General features: G+C 42.4%; 1 protein-coding gene across 2 annotated transcripts in view; it reads left to right on the top strand.

Moving 5' to 3' along the window:
* Nucleotides 1-651: 651 nt before the first annotated feature.
* Nucleotides 652-18,958, top strand: part of ccdc9 (coiled-coil domain containing 9) — a 28,978-nt gene continuing 10,671 nt past the window's right edge. Inside the window, exons 1-15 of one of the 2 annotated variants that reach the window (XM_086262350.1) lie at nt 652-772; nt 1,382-1,434; nt 2,139-2,243; nt 3,338-3,472; nt 6,279-6,710; nt 7,453-7,536; nt 7,985-8,149; nt 8,257-8,438; nt 10,902-10,960; nt 11,480-11,524; nt 13,849-13,969; nt 14,164-14,326; nt 14,571-15,093; nt 16,234-16,398; nt 17,923-18,078. In XM_086262350.1, the coding sequence (XP_086118476.1) occupies nt 1,432-1,434; nt 2,139-2,243; nt 3,338-3,472; nt 6,279-6,710; nt 7,453-7,536; nt 7,985-8,149; nt 8,257-8,438; nt 10,902-10,960; nt 11,480-11,524; nt 13,849-13,969; nt 14,164-14,326; nt 14,571-15,093; nt 16,234-16,398; nt 17,923-18,078 (2,338 nt within the window). In that variant the 5' untranslated portion in view covers nt 652-772; nt 1,382-1,431. The remainder of the gene's footprint in view (nt 773-1,381; nt 1,435-2,138; nt 2,244-3,337; nt 3,473-6,278; nt 6,711-7,452; nt 7,537-7,984; nt 8,150-8,256; nt 8,439-10,901; nt 10,961-11,479; nt 11,525-13,848; nt 13,970-14,163; nt 14,327-14,570; nt 15,094-16,233; nt 16,399-17,922; nt 18,079-18,958) is intronic. The other variant, XM_086262351.1, reaches the window with a different exon arrangement.

An 18,958-nucleotide genomic window follows, 5' to 3' on the forward strand; every position in this document is an offset into this window, starting at 1 on the left:
TTCTCATCTTGGTTAGATGTTGTCAAATTGTTTTCCTTAGCCATGAAAATAAATCTGTGATCATGCACTTTTTCAGTCTTCTGTAGTCTTTTAGACCTTTTATTCATTTTTTAAATGTCTGATTGCTGATTTGGCCACTCCTACAGTTTTTGCTCCCTCTCTCTCTATGCTGAGAGTTTTTATTTATGTTATTGTTTTGTTGTTGTTGGTTTTTTTGTTTGTTTGTTTTTTTAGCTTAATGGCAGCCTTCCTCACTTACACTGCCATCTCTTCTTCTCTCACATTTAAAAATGCAGCGAAAAGCCATAAAATACAAGTTGAACTTCAGAATATTAGGTGTGCTTGAAATAATAATAAATGGACAGGTGTCACAAATTAATTTTCAGTCAATTGTCCAATTATCTTTAAGCCTCTAAAGTTGGGGGCTCTGTATAAAAAAAATGTCTTGTTCCCAGACATTTTTTTTGTAAAGCCCGCTAAGCTAAAGCTGGAAGTCTGTACTTCAGTCACATCCTGATGGTTTGGTTTAAAATCCACTGTGGTGGTGCGCAGAGGCAGACTTTTCCAGCGAAAATCTGCTGGGATCGTTTTGAGCCGTCAGAAAGTGCACTGTCTTTTTAAGAACCGGGAGGCGGGATTTATTTGGCAGGAAGTTAGCCGCTGCTAACAGGAAGTGGAATAATGAGGACGGATTGAGGCGCAGGAATTGGCGAACAGCAGCGAGTTCAAACATTGGCCCTTATTGCCGTTGCAACAGTTCCCTCTGAAACAGGTAACGTGAACGGACTGTAACTTTAGTGCGTGTGAACGTTCATCCAGGTGTTCTTCTGCACGTCGTCTCTGTTTGCGGTGGTCTGTTTCCACGTCTCGTGGGCTCCTCGCGGCTTTGTATCGGCTCAGACAGCTCAGACATGGCTCAGTGTGCTTACATTACTGAACAGCATACCAGGGACAGACAAAAACACCAAACCAGTACTTTATTGCAGCTCAGGTGAGGCTGGATGTGCTAAAATAGCCTCAGGTATGTGTGCTGTGGTACTGTTCCTCGGGTGTCATATATACGTCTTGTCTGCAGCTCTGAGACTTTTACAGAAGCTTTTGAAATGGGTTTCATCACACACCTGGCTGTAAACTCACCTGCGATTACCTTCAATAGTGTAATCAATAGTGAGGAAGGGTGAAACAGCAGAAGGGAAAAGAGGGCGGTACCCAGTCACCGCTCAATTTCTGTTACTGTGTAATCTAGGGTTTCTATTCATCCTTCTTGTTCCTGTGCTCACGGGTTAACGCAAAGAAACTCACCTTACTGAAGGTGTAGTATCTGTATAGTGGAGGTAAAGAAACGGTAGGATGCTCCTCATCCTCCTAATCTTCTTTACAGGTGGAACAAGCAGCCAGCCACCAGTGTGTGAAGAAGAGCCGAAGGCAGCTATGGTGAGTAAAAACACTGCAGACAGTGTCTTGATCTTCTGTGTAGGTTACCCAAAACTTTCAGGAGGACCAAAGTCTGTCTAGAAGGAAGTCTAATCATCTCACAGCCACCCTGGTAACGGTTTCAGGCTCGTATTTTGGAGAGTCATTTCAATTGCTGTTATTTTTAAGGCTGTTCTTGGTTCCTAACATCCTATATTTAAATTAAATTCATCCGAAAAGTATGCAAAGTTGTTGCCTTCTGTCTGTTGTTAAACTTGGACACAGGGCGTTCATATTTGCATCTCCCGCCTCCCGGAGAAGTCACTAAATGTTTCCCTTACCTTTAAACTATCGTTTATCGTTACGACAGAAACAATTCATGAGCATTTAAAAACATAAAGTTGAATAATAAAGTGGTAACATGAGACAGAAGTACAAAGATGAGACAAGTGTATAAAAGTATGTTCTGCTACTACTACTGCCATCTTTATTCTCGTTGATTTCAGTTTTGCGTTCTTTGAGCGCAATCTCTCGCTCTTTCTCTCTCATAGAATATTTGTATATGGGTGTCTTATTTCTTTCTCCTCTTTAATAAAAGCAAAACAATTATTTAATTAAGCTGGGACAGCTGATGTATCTTCATTGTGCTTAGTTTAGCGCTGCACATTAAAGTATTACAGGCCAAACCGGTCTTGTCACTTCTGCTTTCCTCCTCTTTGCTTCAGTCTTCAACGGTGGATCTCAAGACAAAGGAGGAGAAGGATGCAGAGCTGGACAAGCGAATTGAAGCTCTGAGGAAGAAGAATGAAGCTCTGATGAAGAGGTACCAGGTACGGAAAGATTTTACACGCTAAATGTATCTTTAATACTACCATCTTGATGTTGATAACTGTCCTCACCGAAGAATGATGACATCCCCAGAATGTCTCAAAACACAACGATTCACTTCTACATAAAAGCAGCTTGTTTTACCACATTAGTCAAAGATTATACTGCATACTTGAGACAAAAGCCAAGACAAATTAGGACTGTGGTTAAAAGATATTTCAACAACTTCTTTTTTTTTTTTTTTTTACAAGTTTGCTTTAATGAACTCAAGCTTGAAATACCTTAAAATCTTAAGTGGCCTTTATAAACATTCAGTGGAGCCACTCATGCTGTGTGTGCCCCCAAAAGCCCTGTTTTGAATCAGGAAACCCTGAATAACTGTTTTTGTTTGTTTGTTTCAAACCATTTCTCTTCTGAATTTATTTATTCACGGCAAGCAGCCAACACTTTCAAGTTGAATTTGAACTCGCTGCGTTTTGATCTTATTTGCTGGGATGTTGAGGCGAGCTGATGTTTCAGGATTTACTGCTACTCGTTTCTATTTTTTAAGGAATTCTTCACTTCATGAAGCTGAATGAGCAACATGGTCTCATCAATAGATTTGGGAGCTGTTTAATAAGTTAAATAGTTGTCATATGTCTTATTTCATTAGACTTGTAGCCACTGAAATATGATGAGAAACGTTTAGAAAACCAAATTTTTCTTTTCAGGTCTCAGATAAGATACAACCACAGCTTCTCTTGAGCTTCACATGTACAGACTGAGAAATTTAAAAAAAAAAGTGTCTGAAGGATGAAACACAATATCATCAGTTCAGAGCGATTAAAATAATTTTCTTTTTAATTGGAAAATAGACACTCTTTTCCCATAAACAAACAGTTTTTGGTTTTCCCGATATTAGTGGCTGTCCTATTCCCTTTGCGCATTGCATTGTGGGAGAAAAGTGTCCATCAGCTGCACACGGATGACTACTTGACTTAATCTTCTTACTTTTGTCGTATGAACACAGAACACACCCCAGACCTGTTTGTCTTTGGTGCGTTTCTTATTAAGCATTAGTCTCACTGGGCTCCTGCATTTATTTATTTTTTAACAGGAAATAGAGGAAGATAAGAAGAAAGCAGAGCAAGAGGGCATTGCGGTGACTACACCTCGTAAGCCCCGCCCCCACGAGCCAAAGACGGAGAAAGAAAACTTCACTGTCACAGTCGACCTTTCTAAAGCAACAGGGGTGAGAAATCAAGTCGAACTGAACATCCTTTGTGTGGTGGTGCCGGTTCAGATTATGTTGTACTTCCATCACTATCATTTATTCACTTAATTTATGAAGCATTTTTAACCTACAACAACAGGGCCGACCCAAGTGCTGTACAGTCAAACCGAGTAAGAGATAAAAGCATCTGAAACAGGATATGTGCGTGAAGCATTTCAGACAGATAAAATGGAAAATAAAGGATTTTAAAATTAATCCGTAAACTGGAAGCCAGCAAAGAGAAGCGAGCTGCTTTCGCCCGCTCGCACTAGATAAAAATCAAAACAAAGTGTACTGGTGCAGATCTGGCGTCAGAACAGAAGTGTTGTGGGCAGGTGCCAGACTCTAACTGGGCCACATATGTGGGAACTTCAGTCACCATTGCACACAGCTATTTTTCTTTTTTATTGGATTTTCTGGGATTAAAAATGATTAAATATATATTTCACTTCTTTGACACAAAGTAGTGATGGGAGACGTTTATCTGTTTTTACAAATCGTGGCAGGGATTCCTACTGATTACAAATCTGTAAAGGTAATTGTCCTCTAACACTCTTCTGCTGGCACTTTGCTTTCAAAGGCCTGAAGTACTAAGCCTAGGATGGCTGGAGGGAACAGTGAAGCAGCGGGCATAAAATTAGAGCACAGCACACACTAAAAATACCCAAAGTTACCCTGTGAGAGTTCATGAGATGAGTTTTCTCTTTAACGTGTTTATCCATTCATGCAGCTCTGCTGGGCAAAAATGGGATTTTAAAAAGGCATGTTGGGTAATTGTCTTGAAACAGAGCTGAGATGATTGTACCTGCTGTACTAACATAATGTTGTTAACTGCAGATGTTTGTGCAGAATGAACTTTAGCCAGCTCATTAAAGTACCCGACCATGCTGGAGAACTATCTGTGTAACCGGTTTATCCAGCTCTTTCTGCTCGGTATGCAGATCATCTGTTTGTTAGATCTATCCTTTTCTCCTGCAGACAAACAGGATTTAAGCGTGCCTTGTGAACACAAATTGGACAAATGCCGTGGACACATTTGTCTGAAAAGGAGAAAAAACATGGATTGCATATAATGGATGGATGTAGCCATAGCGACATTGACTCTGATTTTTCTGAAGCCTGCATTTTGGCTGCCAGGATGTTGGGGGGTTTGTTGTCTGTTTGTTTTTTGCTTGTTTTTACCCCAAAGGAGGACACCTTTGGGGTAAAAACAGTGCAGTTCTAAATGATCGGCTAAGCCTGCCAAGCTGATCATGCACCAGAAAAATGCCCAATAATTAGTAACAGAGTAATAATACTTGAATTGGCCTCATGGACACATGGACAGTGAACTATCCAGAGACTAGATTTCATACCGGTCTGCAAACATGTTTGCTTTTCCTGTAAAGGCTCATTTTAACACAGGGACTCACTTTAGGGTGCAGCCTCAAGTGGTCAGTAGAGGAACTGCAGGGAACTGGGAACAATATGGCAAACCACAACAACATCATGATTCTTTTAGAGCTGCATTCATGGCCCATTGGTTAAAATCAGGGTTTTTAACGCTCTGTTTTTTGGCACAACCAGTCCCCCCCCCCCCTCCATTAGTCGTTTAGTTTGCCACGTTTCTAATTAGTCTCCTGTGGGCTGAAGAAGCTGGTAAGCAGATCCAGGGGGGATACAGGTGTAAGAGTGGAGTGAGCGCCTGCTGAGATCCAGATTGCCTCAGAAAAGACTACCGATCACTGCCGGCACCTAGATTTCAAACTGAAAAGGTCATAAGACAAAAGAAAGGCCTGGAGAACAGCAGGGGGCTGCCTGCTCCACACGAGCGCCTGTCTGACTGGTTAAAGGGTTGATCTGGGCCCATTAGTCTGTTGGACCTTTTCTGAAGAGGCCTTTGAAAACCTGATGAACGACGATGGCCTCTTTCTGTCTCATAACTCAGCCTCTCAGAGTTCATCATGTTGTAGCTCTTTGCATAATCCATAGCGCAGATTAGTCTTTAGTTCATGTGACATTCATTAGATTGACGAGTTTGTAACTGTAAGAGTTGAGCTGTTCCATTTCCTGGGTTGAAGATGATGTGTTGTTATAATCTTCACCCTGTTAGTCCCTTTATATCCTAAAAGTTACAGCGTGCTATTGCTTGCAACTTTTTGAAATGGTCTTGAAATATTAACATTCCTGACAATACTGAAAAAAGTAATTGCATAATAATAATATAATGTATTATATTATGAATTACCATTATTACATAATATTAATAATGTAATAATGGTGTTTGAAGGCAATGAAGGTCATTCTCCTTCTTTTCCAATGAGCTGCTGTCAAGCTATCTAATTTAAAGTGTGAATAAAATACGGCTTTATCTGACTTCTTATGAGCTCTACTGCTGATAAGTACCTTTTTAACTCAGATTTTTTTGACAAAAATCTAAATGAAAAACTTCAATTTTACACCATAAATCAACCAAACCTTTATTTTCTTTTGCCATGCGCTGTAACTCTTCTAGCACCACAAAAAATCCAAAATGTATCCAAAACAGATTTTTCCCTCACTTATAATTTATTGGTAGCCAAATATAACTAATATGATCTATAAGTTGTTATTGATCCACATTATAACAGGCTAAAATGGACACTTAGGTGTTTTGATTAGTCAAAGAATCAGGAATAAGGATGGTGTTTTTAAACTACCACATATGTTATGTTGAGCCTCCTCCAGCAGCTGACTGAAATTGTAACTAAGGTGCTGTTAAAATCACTCCGTTCACAGTGAAAGTCTGTGTGTGTGCTGCTTACAGGAGAAGAGAGTTGTGAACGAATGGAGACCGGGAACTCCTCGCGGCCGGAAGACATCAGAGGAGAGCGACAGCCACAGAGGGCAGAGTGATGGCCGCAGCCCCCCCAGGAGGACCGGGTCTGGGCGAATGAGTCGGGGAGGTCAGAGAGGAGGAGGTGGTGGTGGAGGAGGAGGAGGAGGAGGAGGTGGTGGTGGTGGAGGTGGAGGACAAGTAGGACAAGGAGTAGGAGGTGGGGGCGGAGGTCGCCAAGACAGGAGAGACTGGGAACCGAGAACACCCAGAGATGGAGAGCCTGGTGAGGCAGGAGGCCATGGACGCAGAGGAGGAAGGAGAGGAGGAGGAGGAGGAGGAGGAGGAAGAGGAGGAGGAGGAAGAGGAGGAGGGGGAGGAGGAGGAGAAGGGACACCAGGAGGAATAGACAGGAAATCCAAGGTGGGTGAGGATGAACTGTTTGAGGGAGGTTTTCACACAGCATGATGCACGATGCAAGACACTGAAGATAATACATTTAGAGTGTGACTGTGTGGTATACATGGTAGTGCGATTACTTGAAGTCATGTATCAATGAAGTCTCATGGGGCTTAGCTTAATTTATTAACTGTTAAAGTCCATTCAGAGGTATGAGAATATGTCACATTTGTTGTCATATATTAAAAAATTCATATTAAAGTGCAATAATAAACGAAAGATGACTATCTATAATCTATAAATGATCTATAAACCGAGCTAATCCATATCCAGTTGTGTGTCTTGTTTAAATTCGAGTGCACGACCTGTGAATGTTCAAAGCTGCTTCTGTTCTTGTGCTTTTAAGCACCGAATGTTGACTTTCAGTTTAAAACAGGAGCTGGGATGATTTCAGTGTGTAGAAAAAACATGATACAAAGAATTTACATGTGTATGTAACATCTACAAAAGTATTGCTGTAGCCACGGCACGTGCTCTAACTTTGGTCCCAGCCATTTTAATCTTTTAACACAGAAGTACTAAAACTGGGATTTTTGGGAAAATACTGCAGAAAATTTTTTTATTTTGGCTCAAAAATCTGCTGCAGTTACCTCCTGGTGGAGGACTTTGTAACATGGACGATGCAGTCATTTCCAGTATTGTTAAAACGGTTGTAACACTAACATCCTGTTCAATAATAACTCGAATGTCACAAACTTCCTGACAGGAATGGGAGGAGAAGAGACGACAGAACATTGAGAAGATGAATGAAGAAATGGAGAGGATAGCAGAGTATGAGAGAGGACAGCGGGTATGGAAGTCACTGGGGTTTTTTTGGGTTTTTTTCAGCTGCCATGTGTCGTAGCGGGTTTGATTTCCAGAAATGGATTTTACAGACAAGGCTCTGAAAGACCAACATTATAATAAAACTTTTCTAACCACTTATTTTTATTGGAGTTTAATTTGCTTAATATAGCAGAGATGTGTGTAAATGCATAAATTGTTGTCCGGTGAGACAGCACAGATGGATTGTTATGACTGTACACACACACCAGATGTGTTTTTTTTATCCTCTTAAATTACTATAACATAAATTTCCCATAAGATCAAGTGTTATGAAGCTAACCGTCTCTGCTTTGGTCTCACATTTAAATCGTGTGGTTCTTCTGCGCAGTATTTTTGTTTGTTTTGCTTTTTTAAAATCATTTAAAATCAGCGAGGAACTAGCCTGAGCTGAACAGAGTCGTTCCGTTTCACAGCAGGATGGAGACAAACCGACCCGTAACTTCCTGGATGACCCGAGACGTTCAGGTCCAGCCCCGGACACGGACCGCAAGGAGGGCAGCCGGAGACATGTACGAAACTGGGGGGGACTGGACTTTGACAATGTGAAGACAGGGTCTGAGCTGGAAAAAGAGTGGACCGTGAGTACTTCTTTAAAAATGGGTTTCGGGTGGTTCTGTTTATGAGCATTACCTTTGTCTTTATTTAAACTCCTGTGGCTGAATTATTTACTCTGACTTCTCTGCAGAGCCGGAGACCTGGTCCCAAAGGCTCTATGGATATGACGATGTCTATGACCGGCCGGGAAAGAGCAGAGTACCTGCGCTGGAAGAAGGAGCGTGAGCAGATAGATGAGGAGAGATTAGCACGCCATCGTAACGCCACAGGCCAGTGGAGACGAGAGTGGGACGCACAGAAGACGGACAACATGTAAGAGTCTTTCTTTTAAAAGTAAACTAAGATCCCGTAATTCAAACTGCAGAACAAAAAGATGCCAGGAAGTCGTTTTTTTTTTTTTTTTTTATATTCTTTATTTCTACAATATTACCTCATAAAGATGATTACAGGCATTAATTAACACAGTTTACAAGAGAAAAACGAAACAAAACGAGAAGAAAGAAAGACAGATAGAAAGAAAGAGAAAGAAAAAAAAAAAAAAAGGAAAAAAAATTATATATATATAAAATAAAAGGAGAAAGCTCTGTCGGGAGTAAACAATTAACTAAATTGGTGGTTTCAAGCTTTAAAGAGAAAATTCGGTTTATAGGTATTAACGTATTGGACCCACTTATCCCAGCACAGATGGAACCAGGCCATCCTGTCATTAACATGAGCTGTTACTTCCTCCATCCTATATATCTCTAACGTAATTTCCCACCATAATGACAAAGTCGGTATGTCTTGCGAGGACCATTTCTTTGTTATACATTTCTTACTTGCAACCAATAAAGCTCTTAACAGACATATGTCATTTTTGGACCAGTTCTGCGGTATACAGCCAAAAAAAATTGTCTTCATATCCTGAGGGAATGTACAGTTAAAAATGCCTTGTAATATACCATGAATGTCTTTCCAGTAAGTCCGTAGCACAGGACAGTCCCACATAATATGGGTGTGATGGGCTCCTTGGTATCCACAGTTTCGCCAGCACACGGGAGGATTCCCATCATAGTGAGCCTTTTGACATGGAGTGATAAAGAACCTTATCAGAGTTTTCCATCCGAACTCCCTCCAGCTTTTGGAGGAAGTACTCCTCCATTGCCATTCCCACATCTGAGTCCATTCTTCCCTAGAAATACACATCCCTCCCTCCTTTTCCCATAACATCTTCACATAATCAGTTGAGTGTGGAAGCTTATTCATAAAAAAATTGTACCAAAAAAAAATGAGTCTTGTGTCAACATCCCCACTGTACGCCTGTCTAAATAAAGTTACCAATTCCACGTTAGTATTTGACATCTGACCGATTGTTGTCTTTATATAGTGTCTTATTTGCAAGTATCGAAAAAAATCCTGTTTTTCTAGATTGTGTCTCTGTTTCAGCGTGTCAAAACTAATAAGGTTCCCATCCTTTATCAAACTATCATATGTAGATAACCCTTTAGCAGGCCAGCTTTTAAAACATGAGTCCAATTTATTCAGGGCAAAGTCAGAATCATATGCATACCATTTGAATAAAGCCAAATCCTGTTCAAGTTTGAATTCTTTCACGACTTTTCTCCATATATTAAGTGTGCACGACACCCAGGGGTTATGAATCTTGTCAATATATTTTCGAATATTCGAGTCCATCAGGACAGCTTGTATTGGGGAGGAAAACATATTCTCCTCTATAGTCTTCCAGTGTGCTTGGTAGCTTGTATCACACCAATTAACCACCGTTTTCAACTGAGCAGCCCGATAATAATTTTTTAGTGATGGCAACCCCCATCCTCCCACCTTCTTATGTAATTGTAAAGTTTTAAAACAAACCCTCGGCCGCTTCCCCCCCCATATAAACCGCGATATTATTTTATCCCATTCATTGAAACGACTTGGATCAATGGATATTGGTAATGTTTGGAATAAATATAATATTCTTGGCAAGATGTTCATTTTAATAGATTCAACTCGTGAGTGTAAAGAAAGAAAGTCTTAAGTCCAGGAAGTCTTAAGGCAGCCTCTGCACATCAATTCATCCATCGAGTCACTTTGATAGAGCATTGAGGGGGGCCTCCTTCTCCCCAGCCACCTCCTCGAGCTTATCGGAGGCCTCTGCAGAGCTCTTAGATGAAACTGTGGCAAAGAAATGGATCAAAAACCGTTCAGAGTCTGAGAGTCGGCACAGTATTGAAGTGGAAGATGCTAACAATCTCAAGAAGAGGTGACCAGAAACCTGACAGTGACTTTGATGGAGCTTCAGAAGTCATCTGCAGAGTTTAGAGACTGAGCCAGAGGGACGATCATCTCAGCAGGATTCCAGCAGAGCAGCTGGACAACCTGCTTGGACTTTATCAGATGGAATTGAAAGGAGATGCTTCTCAGTGGCAGGGGCGCAGTTCAAGGGAGAATAAATGCAGCAAAGTAGGATAGAGTGTAGTGAGCCACAGCATTCATGAGGCTTCAGGACCGGTCTGTGACTGTCTTTGGTTGGTCCCGCAAAAGTCCAGACTTAGAAACCCTCATTGAATATCTGTGTTGTGTAGTAGTAGTCTGTAGTGTCTGAAATAGTGCCGCTTATGTTGGGTTTACTAAAGCTCTGCTACAGAACTTTAGTGACTTTACAAAGATGGAGGGGGAGGAAGAGGTGAGCACGATGGAAGGCGTCTGCTGGGATAAAGATGGCGACAGACTGACGTGGCAGAGAGGGCGCTAACGTTTGATGTGTGTGTAATCCTGTGGCTGTTTTCACAGGTTCAAAGAGGACCCATATGCGGCCACTGAGGGTATCCCATCGGAGGGCGGCAGGAGAGGCAAGTACACACAGACGCACGCACACCCATCGCAGCACACCCAACACAGCAGCTGACCCTCGATCCACCTCCATGCCACGGCTTCGCTCGTCTGACACGATGTCTCTCTGCTGTGTTGATGTATACACGTCAAACACCCCACTCTGTATGAGAGGCAACACAGTCGCCCTCCTGAGTAATTAAGCTCGTTATGTAAATGCTCGCCGTGTTTCCCCAGAGTCCAGATTAAGCTTGGAGTTAAGCCGCGGTCGTTCTGTTTGGAGGAGTCCGGATTTCCTTTATTGTGCTAACTGACTTTGACCAACCCGACCGAAGCTCCTGCATGTTTATTTTATTTTTCAAAGGACTGAAGACTTTATTTGACTAGGCAGAGATTTTAATGGTCTTTACTTAGTAGCAAGATAAACGATGTTTACAGAGTTGCAGTGAGTGTTTATGTCAAAACCTTATTTCACAGATAATGTTTTTGGTGTGTGTGTGGCAGACGTAGTGTAACGTGTTTGTGTGTCCTCTCTGCAGCGCGGGGGCATAACTCTCGTACAGAGCCTCGGGGCAGAGCCTCAGGTTAGACCACAGCATGGGCCTGAGTCTGAGTGTGTCTGTGTGAAGCAGCTGCACCCAAAACCAGCCTCACCCCTAACTCACATGCCCGACTCACCCTCATGATGGCGCAGCCCTTAATGGTGTTATTATGACAATCAGCTTAGTCCACTATTGATACCAGCGTTTAATTCCACTTCTTTTTAGCTCATGTTAAGACCCGGGGCCTGTAGCATTCATCTTTTTCTTATCAGGCTTCACTCCTTAAGACGAGGAAGAGCTGACTGTAGTTACAGCTGCAGTATGCAGGGTCCAGTTATGTGAACAGGTCGTTGAATACAGGCATTCCTGCAGAAAGGTCGAGGCTTAGGTGCCCTGTTTAAAGATTATAGGACTGTTATAGTTGTATGTCATCGTTCAATGAACGTTTAGAAGCAATACAGTTGGATCTTAAGGCTCTTTCTGTTATTGATTCACCAAGGAAAGATTATTATTATTATTTTAAACTAAGGTCTCTCATACTGCCTGAAATGGAAAAGCACAGGATCCCCTTTGGGAATGTTATTTTTCCAGAGAACTGATTGGTCAGTACAGTAGTTACTGTGTCCCACCTACTTAACCTGGAGTTAAACCTGAAGTAAACATGCTTCATGTTACAGGCCCCAGAAAGTCCAAACCAAAGGCAAACTGTCTTCATTCAAGGCACTGAAATTAGGAAACTTGTGTATAACTGTGAGAATTAAGCAACAGTAGCAAATCATGTTTTTAATTTTAAATGCAGGTTAATCTTGAGTCTTTGGAAATATCCAAATACTCTGAATCTGTCTCAATTAAACCTTCAGAGACCCTGATGTAAATTCTGACTGCTCTCATCTCTAAAATCACAGACGTTGTGACAGCTCGGAGAGGTTTGCCTTTGTGTGAGCAGCTCTAATCTTTCTGTGGCTGGAAACGCTTCAGATGCTGCCGCCTGCACACACAGCGACCTCAGGATGTCCACCAGTGTTTGTGGATGGTCCTCAGTTTTTGAGCCTTGGCTTTGGCTGCGTTCATGTCTTCACTGTGATTTATCCTTCAGTCCTCTTCAGTCTTGTCGCCTACATCCTTTGTCTCCTCACTGATCCCTTCTTTTCGTTTGTACTTGTATCTGTCTCTTTCTGACCTTTTAATGACATCCTCTCCTCTCTCCCTGTTGAGCTCTTATCCTCCTCCCTCGTCTGAGCTTTTGGTCTCTGACCTTCTCCTCGTGTCCTCTGCTCTTCTTCCCTCTCTGACTCTTTTTTTTTTTTTCTTCAAATTTCCACATTTCTTTTTTCTATTGAGGTCATTCCATAAAAAAATCAGCCACATCTTAAAAATAGGGAACATGTGACCACCCCAAAAATCAGCCTTTTTTCTTTTTTTCTTCTTTCCTTTGTCTTTTAATATGCAACACATTAAAAAATTTGCCTTTAAATTGACTTTGAACATCAGCATGTGTTAATGTGCCGCTGGCCAAAAAACAAGTTAAAGCATGTGGAAAGTCTCTTTTTTTGATACTTGGTTGATCTTCTAACTGTGATTCTTTGTGTCAAACCCGAGTCATCAGATTGGTCCCATGATGCTGAAAGTTGGTCATAAAAAATGTTATAAAACAAACATTTTGGCTTCAGTTTGTGACACTGAAAACTCGATGTGGATTTCTCCTGAGACAAAATACTGGAAAAATAAATTTTTTCCTCCTTCATGTCTCCATTAGCTGCTCACCTAATCAACACCTTTCTTTCACCCTCTGTACAACATCTCTTTTTTCTTTCGCTCAAATTTCCAGTTGTAACTCTAAAGGAGTCCAAACGAGGTGGCTTTAAAATTTGGATGTTCTCAGTTTTACTCGTAGTATTTCCTCATCCCTCTTCTCGTCTTTATCTTAAAAATCTTTTCGTTCTCTCTTGATGCCATCAATAATAATCATAATACACATCTGGCGTCGTCCCAGAGCTCAGACGCACTCTGCAGCTGACACAGCTGCTGTCACGCAAGTTATGACGTTAACTCGCAGACCGCAGCGGAGGCGGAAGAATCGGTGGAGGCAGTTTTTATTGAAATGTTTTATTTTTAACATTATTAGATGGACTTTTACATGCCTGGATACTTTCCAACAGACAGCCAGTGGCATAAAGACATGTTAATGACACAACGTGTGCCCCCTCTCCGTTTTGAATTTTTATTTCTTACTTTAAAAAAAACACTCCTGTGCCTCACTTTTGAGCAGTGATGATGAAACATCCATCACCTGCTTTCTGCTTTTTTAGATTAAACATCACAGCAGTTCATAGTTTGATGTATACTCACCATCGATGTCTCCTTAGATGACAGTAAGCGACCTCCGAAAGCGCCGACATTCGGCGACTTCCTGTCCCAGGGCAGGACCCAGGGGCCGAGGGGCGACCGGAGCAGAGGGAGGGGCCGAGGACAGAAGCAGAGCTACAGGTAAAACGTTTCTCACCATCAGCTGACAGATCCATTTACTTGACTTTTTAATGTAATTCTTCATCACAAATGTTCCTCATTTTCCTTTATAATAAACATTTTAACAGCTCTTGTTGAGAATTGCGATGGTTTTCGGTGTATTTCTCACGCTAATGCGATGTCCACTGAACCTTTTATTCTGAAACTTTTCACAGCATGCATGACAACCGCTGGGAGGGAGAGAAGGAAGAGGAGGAGAAGGAAAAGGAGAAGGAGGAGAAAGAGGAGAAGGAAAAGGAGGACAAGACGAAGAAGGAAGAGAAGAGTAAAAAGAAAGATAAGGAAGAAGAGAAATCTAAACCTCCCACAGTACAGAAGGTAACGGGTGCATCTGGACTTCTATGAATAATAAAGTATCTGTCATGCTGAGCTTTACTCCAGAGAAATGGATCCTTTTTCTTTTTGTGAGGTGTGAATTTTTTTTTAGTTTCTGAAATGGGACACGAGAGCCGGTGCCTTAAATGCTCCTGCCACTCCAATCAAACATCCAAATTAAAGCATTTGTTGCAGGATTTTAAATAAATAAATCGCTAACTCTTTCTTTGTTTCCATCTTTCCTTAGGTGGAGGAGAAGAATGGAGGAGGAGAGGATGATGATGAATGGGAGGATGCCAGTGACGATGGGGAATATGAGGAGGTGAGCGACTCGGAGCAAGACTCCAAAGGCGACGAGAAGAAGGACATCGGAAAGGAGAAGCAAGCAAAGAGCAAAGAGTCCTCCCCAAAAACTCCCAAACCTCGTTCTCGTCAGGCATCAGCAGGAAGCCCCAAAGATCAGCGGACTCCCAGGCCAAAGGTCCACATCCCGCCCCCAGCGGCCGCTCAGGAGTCCCCCGAGGGAGGCAAACCCCTCAGCCCCTTCTCCCCACTGGACGGCCACAAGCCAGTGTCAGACTGGGGAGAGGAGATGGAGTTGCTGTCACCCAGGAGCAGCATGGGAGGCGAGAGCCCGCCGAAACCCTCCAGCGTTGATTCCAGCCCCCCACAGAAGAAGGAAGAGGAGGAGAAGCAGCAGGAGGAAGAGATCAAGAGCCAAGCTGGCAGCTCTAGTGAAGCTGCCGAGTCACAGAGCGAGGAGCATGCAGGTAGAATAGTTACCCCACACTGAGACCATAACAGGGAATTATTGTAGCAATTTTCTGAAGCTGCTGCACATGTGCTATACCAGTGTTAACATCAAATAATATCCCAGGTGGCTTAAACTCAATAAATCTGATAAATAACGAGGATTTATCAGCTAATGATGCAATAACATTTTTTTGAAAACCATTTGTTAAAGTTAGCATTTGTGCAGGGCTATAAAGAGAAGAATCATTGATGCAATTTTACGTGTGTTAATGAGAAATCGCAGAGGAGCAATGTAGGATGAAGAGCTGTTAGCGGAGGAGAGAAACAGCACTCCAACAATCCTGAATGTAAAGCTTACGGAGCGTTTTGCATGTCCAGAAGGAGGCCCGGGACATGCTGGAGAGATCACATCTCTCGGCTGGTTTAGGAACTACTCCCTCTTCCTGGCCAGGAAGAGGGAGACAGCCTCTGGTTGACTATATAAGCGGCAGAAAATGAAGCATTTTTACTGTGTTCACAGAAGAGCCGTTGAGACACTTCAGTTAATGCAAATATTAACTTAGCGCGCTTAAACTGGGGGCTTGTAAAGCTTCAAATGCTGCAGAAGCGATTGACAACGTGTCTTTATTTCTTTGCTTCGGGCACCTTTTATGTTGTTCTGAAGGCTGAACTTTTACTTTTGTGTCAAGTTGGTGAACATTTCTCCCAGTAAGTCGGCAGAAGTGTCTCAACATAGGACTTTGTGCCCATTTAAGCTCTCTGTTCTCCTACAGGAAGCCCTGCAGCATGTCTCCCTCCTGCACAGGGAGGATGCTGCTGCACCTGTGACCTGTAGTGCTCAGCGTTTCTCAGAGACCTTTAGGGATGGTTACATAACTTTTTGTTATTTATGGAAAAAAAACGGCTCGTTAGAAATAATTGTGACATTAAGGAAGGTCACTTTCTGGTTTTAATCTGTTAAATGGACAGCCTTCATATTTTCCCTTTGTTTCTGTCAAAGATTCAGTCAGTGAGGGGAAAATATTCACACCTCTCTTATTTTCTTACCTTGTCTCTTCTGATTTCTCTTTTTCTACCTCCGCCCCAACACCTCTCTGTTCTCTCCTTTTTGTTTCCTCCCCTCATCTTCACCTCTTCTCTCCATCCTCTGTGCTCAGCCGTTGATGTTTCGTCTCCTCCGGAAAAAGCTGAAATCCAGGAGATCCAGGTGATGGTGTCAGAACCTGACTCGGCTCCTAAAGACTCACCTACTGCACTGCCATCTGACCCCGCCCCCTGTGAGGTGAAGGTGGACGAGGATACGCCTCCAGCCCCGTCACAAGGTAATAAAAAAAAATTAACCCCTCAACATAAAACGCACCAGGCTGTTTTCATCCACTGCACCCCGCACTTCTCTAGGACTCGCCCAACAGGCGTGTGTGAGAGTGTAATATCTGGACGCTGTATTAGGGCGTTAGCTGGACTTATAGGACCTCCTACATGTTCTGTCCACGCAGCCGCTTCACCAAAACTACACAGAGCTTTTCCGATGGTGTAAACACGTGTGAGAAATGACAGCTATGGAAAGTTGAGTCCTCTGTTGCAGGTGAGCCCAGACTGATTCAGAGGAGTTTGCAAACCTTCACCAGTCTGTATGAGAGTGACTGCAGCTGTCTGCAGACGGGTTTCCTCCTGTCAGCCGACCCGTGCAGTCACCTTTTGATTGAAGCTGGTCACCCAGAGGTTGAGGATGCAACATCAGTGCATCAACCAGGCTCCAGTTTTTCCCAGGCACATAAAAGTTGCAGTCTTATGTTTATTCTAGTGTGACTGAGACAAAAACAAAGACGTGCACAAATTAAAATGACTGGTTATTTCTGCTGCTTTAATTTATCCTAAATGAAGAACCAGAACATTAGAACCAGATTTATTTATGGTTTTTTTCATTAATCTTTCATTAGTATTTAGCTTTGTGGATTTTCTCATTTAAATTCAGATTTCGTTGTTTCAAAATGTTTTTGCGGTTTATTTTTTACAAGTTTCTAGGATAATATAGAGCGACTGGAAAGACGAAGTCAATTATTAATAGTTCAGTCTTAATAAATGTCAAAGAAATGTCCTTCACATGCTGGGTGTATTGGTTTATTTTATTTAGTTAATACAACATATAATTTCAGTCATTTTACATGTTTTTTTTCTAAAGCTTAGTTTCTATTATATTTAACTAAAAAGTACTTTCTTTAGAGAGTAGAAACATTACACGCTGACAGTCCTGTGGTATAGTGAGGATCAGCAAACCAGCAGCAGCTCTAATCCAGCTGCATCAGGAGGATTAATCCAGGTGCTTCTAATCTCCCGCTTGAACTAACCCAGCATCTGAAATCCTCCCGCGCCGCTTTGCAGTTCAGCTCATTTTGAGCTAAATTTTAACTGATGTTAATCTCGATTCAAGTAACGCCTCCAAAACCTGCAGAATTTTTGGGTTCTCACCCAACAACAGCTGATTAGATGCAAGCTGGGTCCTGCAGTTTATCTCTAATTGACGAGACTCCACATGCTGTAAGGATTTAAAGGCTGAGTCGAGAGCACTACTGGGCAGGATTTTTACTTCATCATAGCTGCAGTTATTTTATCTTTCTTGTGACAATAAAATGGAGGAATTAATATTGTGGATGCAATGAAAGTATAGGAAACAGGAAACCGTGCACACATCAAAGGAGAACGTAGCACCACGCTGAATGACACTGTGTTGCTTTTTTCTCAAGTTGCTCTGCACATGAACATCTTTATTTCCCTCCAGATTGCCTTTGAGCATAAGCTTTTATTTCATTCTGAATCGAGCCTTGTTGCCTTTTTCTCTCCGACAGCAGACAAACCCGACTCCCCGCCCGCCCCCTCCGTCCTGGAAGCTGAACCGAGCTCGCCTGAACCTTCAGTAGAAAAAGAAGATGACGCGCCGCCTGCCGAGAGCGACGCTGCTCCGACAGCAGAAACGCAGCCGTCCTCAGAGCAGCCGTCCTCAGGTGCGGTCCTTATCACTGACTTTGAGACGGTGGCTTACTGTAAATCCCCTGCGCACCTCTAACGCCTCCTCACGCTGTGCTCCTGCTTCTTCTTTTTTTTGTGCTTTTTTTTGTGATTGTGCTGGTTTTCATTTCCCTCATGGTGTGGCTCTCTCACTCTTTTTGTCTTCATTCCCTTATAAATAAATCATGACGGGAGCTGTTTGGTGGCCTGACAAACCCAAAGATAGCTTTAGACGCTGCTTTTTTAAAAATCTGACCTGCAATGCTACCTCCTCCTTCCACCGATCAGGACCCACTTCCTGTTTTGAAACTCCTCCCGGCTGTCTTCCTGCTCCTCCTCTGATGGACTGAAACTTTTAACTCCACCTCCTTTGTTGGATGCACTCCCCGTGTGCTGTTCCTCCTCCTCTTCCTGTTCTTCTCCAGCATGTAAAACCTTTTGTTTTTGTTGTTTTTATGGCTGTAATGAAATTCCTGCTGCTTGATGCTCTGCCTGCATTACCAAACCTTTTACTCTGTCTCCTCCTCTTATTTTTTTGCATTGATGTGAGCTGTTAATCATATGATATGATCAGAGTGCATTTGCTGTCTTGCCTGTTTTGCAGTTACACTCATGGCATCTGTGGAACCAGATCATTTCAGTTAAAAACACATTTTATAAGCAATCTAATTCAAAACATTCAGACTCATAAGTATCCGTTAACGTGCTCCTCTACCCATCAGCAATCTCAGGAGGGAAATCTGAATAATTCAGGCCTCAGGCGCTGAGTTGTTGGTGAACGCTGGGAACAAATCTGGACTATAGATGGTGCACAAACTAAGAGGACATCTTGTATGTGAGCAGAGCCAAATGAGCTCCATTAAACTCTTTCAGGGT

The sequence above is a fragment of the Aulonocara sp. 'chitande type north' Nkhata Bay genome, linkage group LG14 (assembly GCF_057382095.1).
Source record: "Aulonocara sp. 'chitande type north' Nkhata Bay isolate Kocher_YH1m ecotype deep benthic linkage group LG14, A_spYH_male_GT1.1, whole genome shotgun sequence".
Classification (NCBI taxonomy): domain Eukaryota; kingdom Metazoa; phylum Chordata; class Actinopteri; order Cichliformes; family Cichlidae; genus Aulonocara; species Aulonocara sp. 'chitande type north' Nkhata Bay.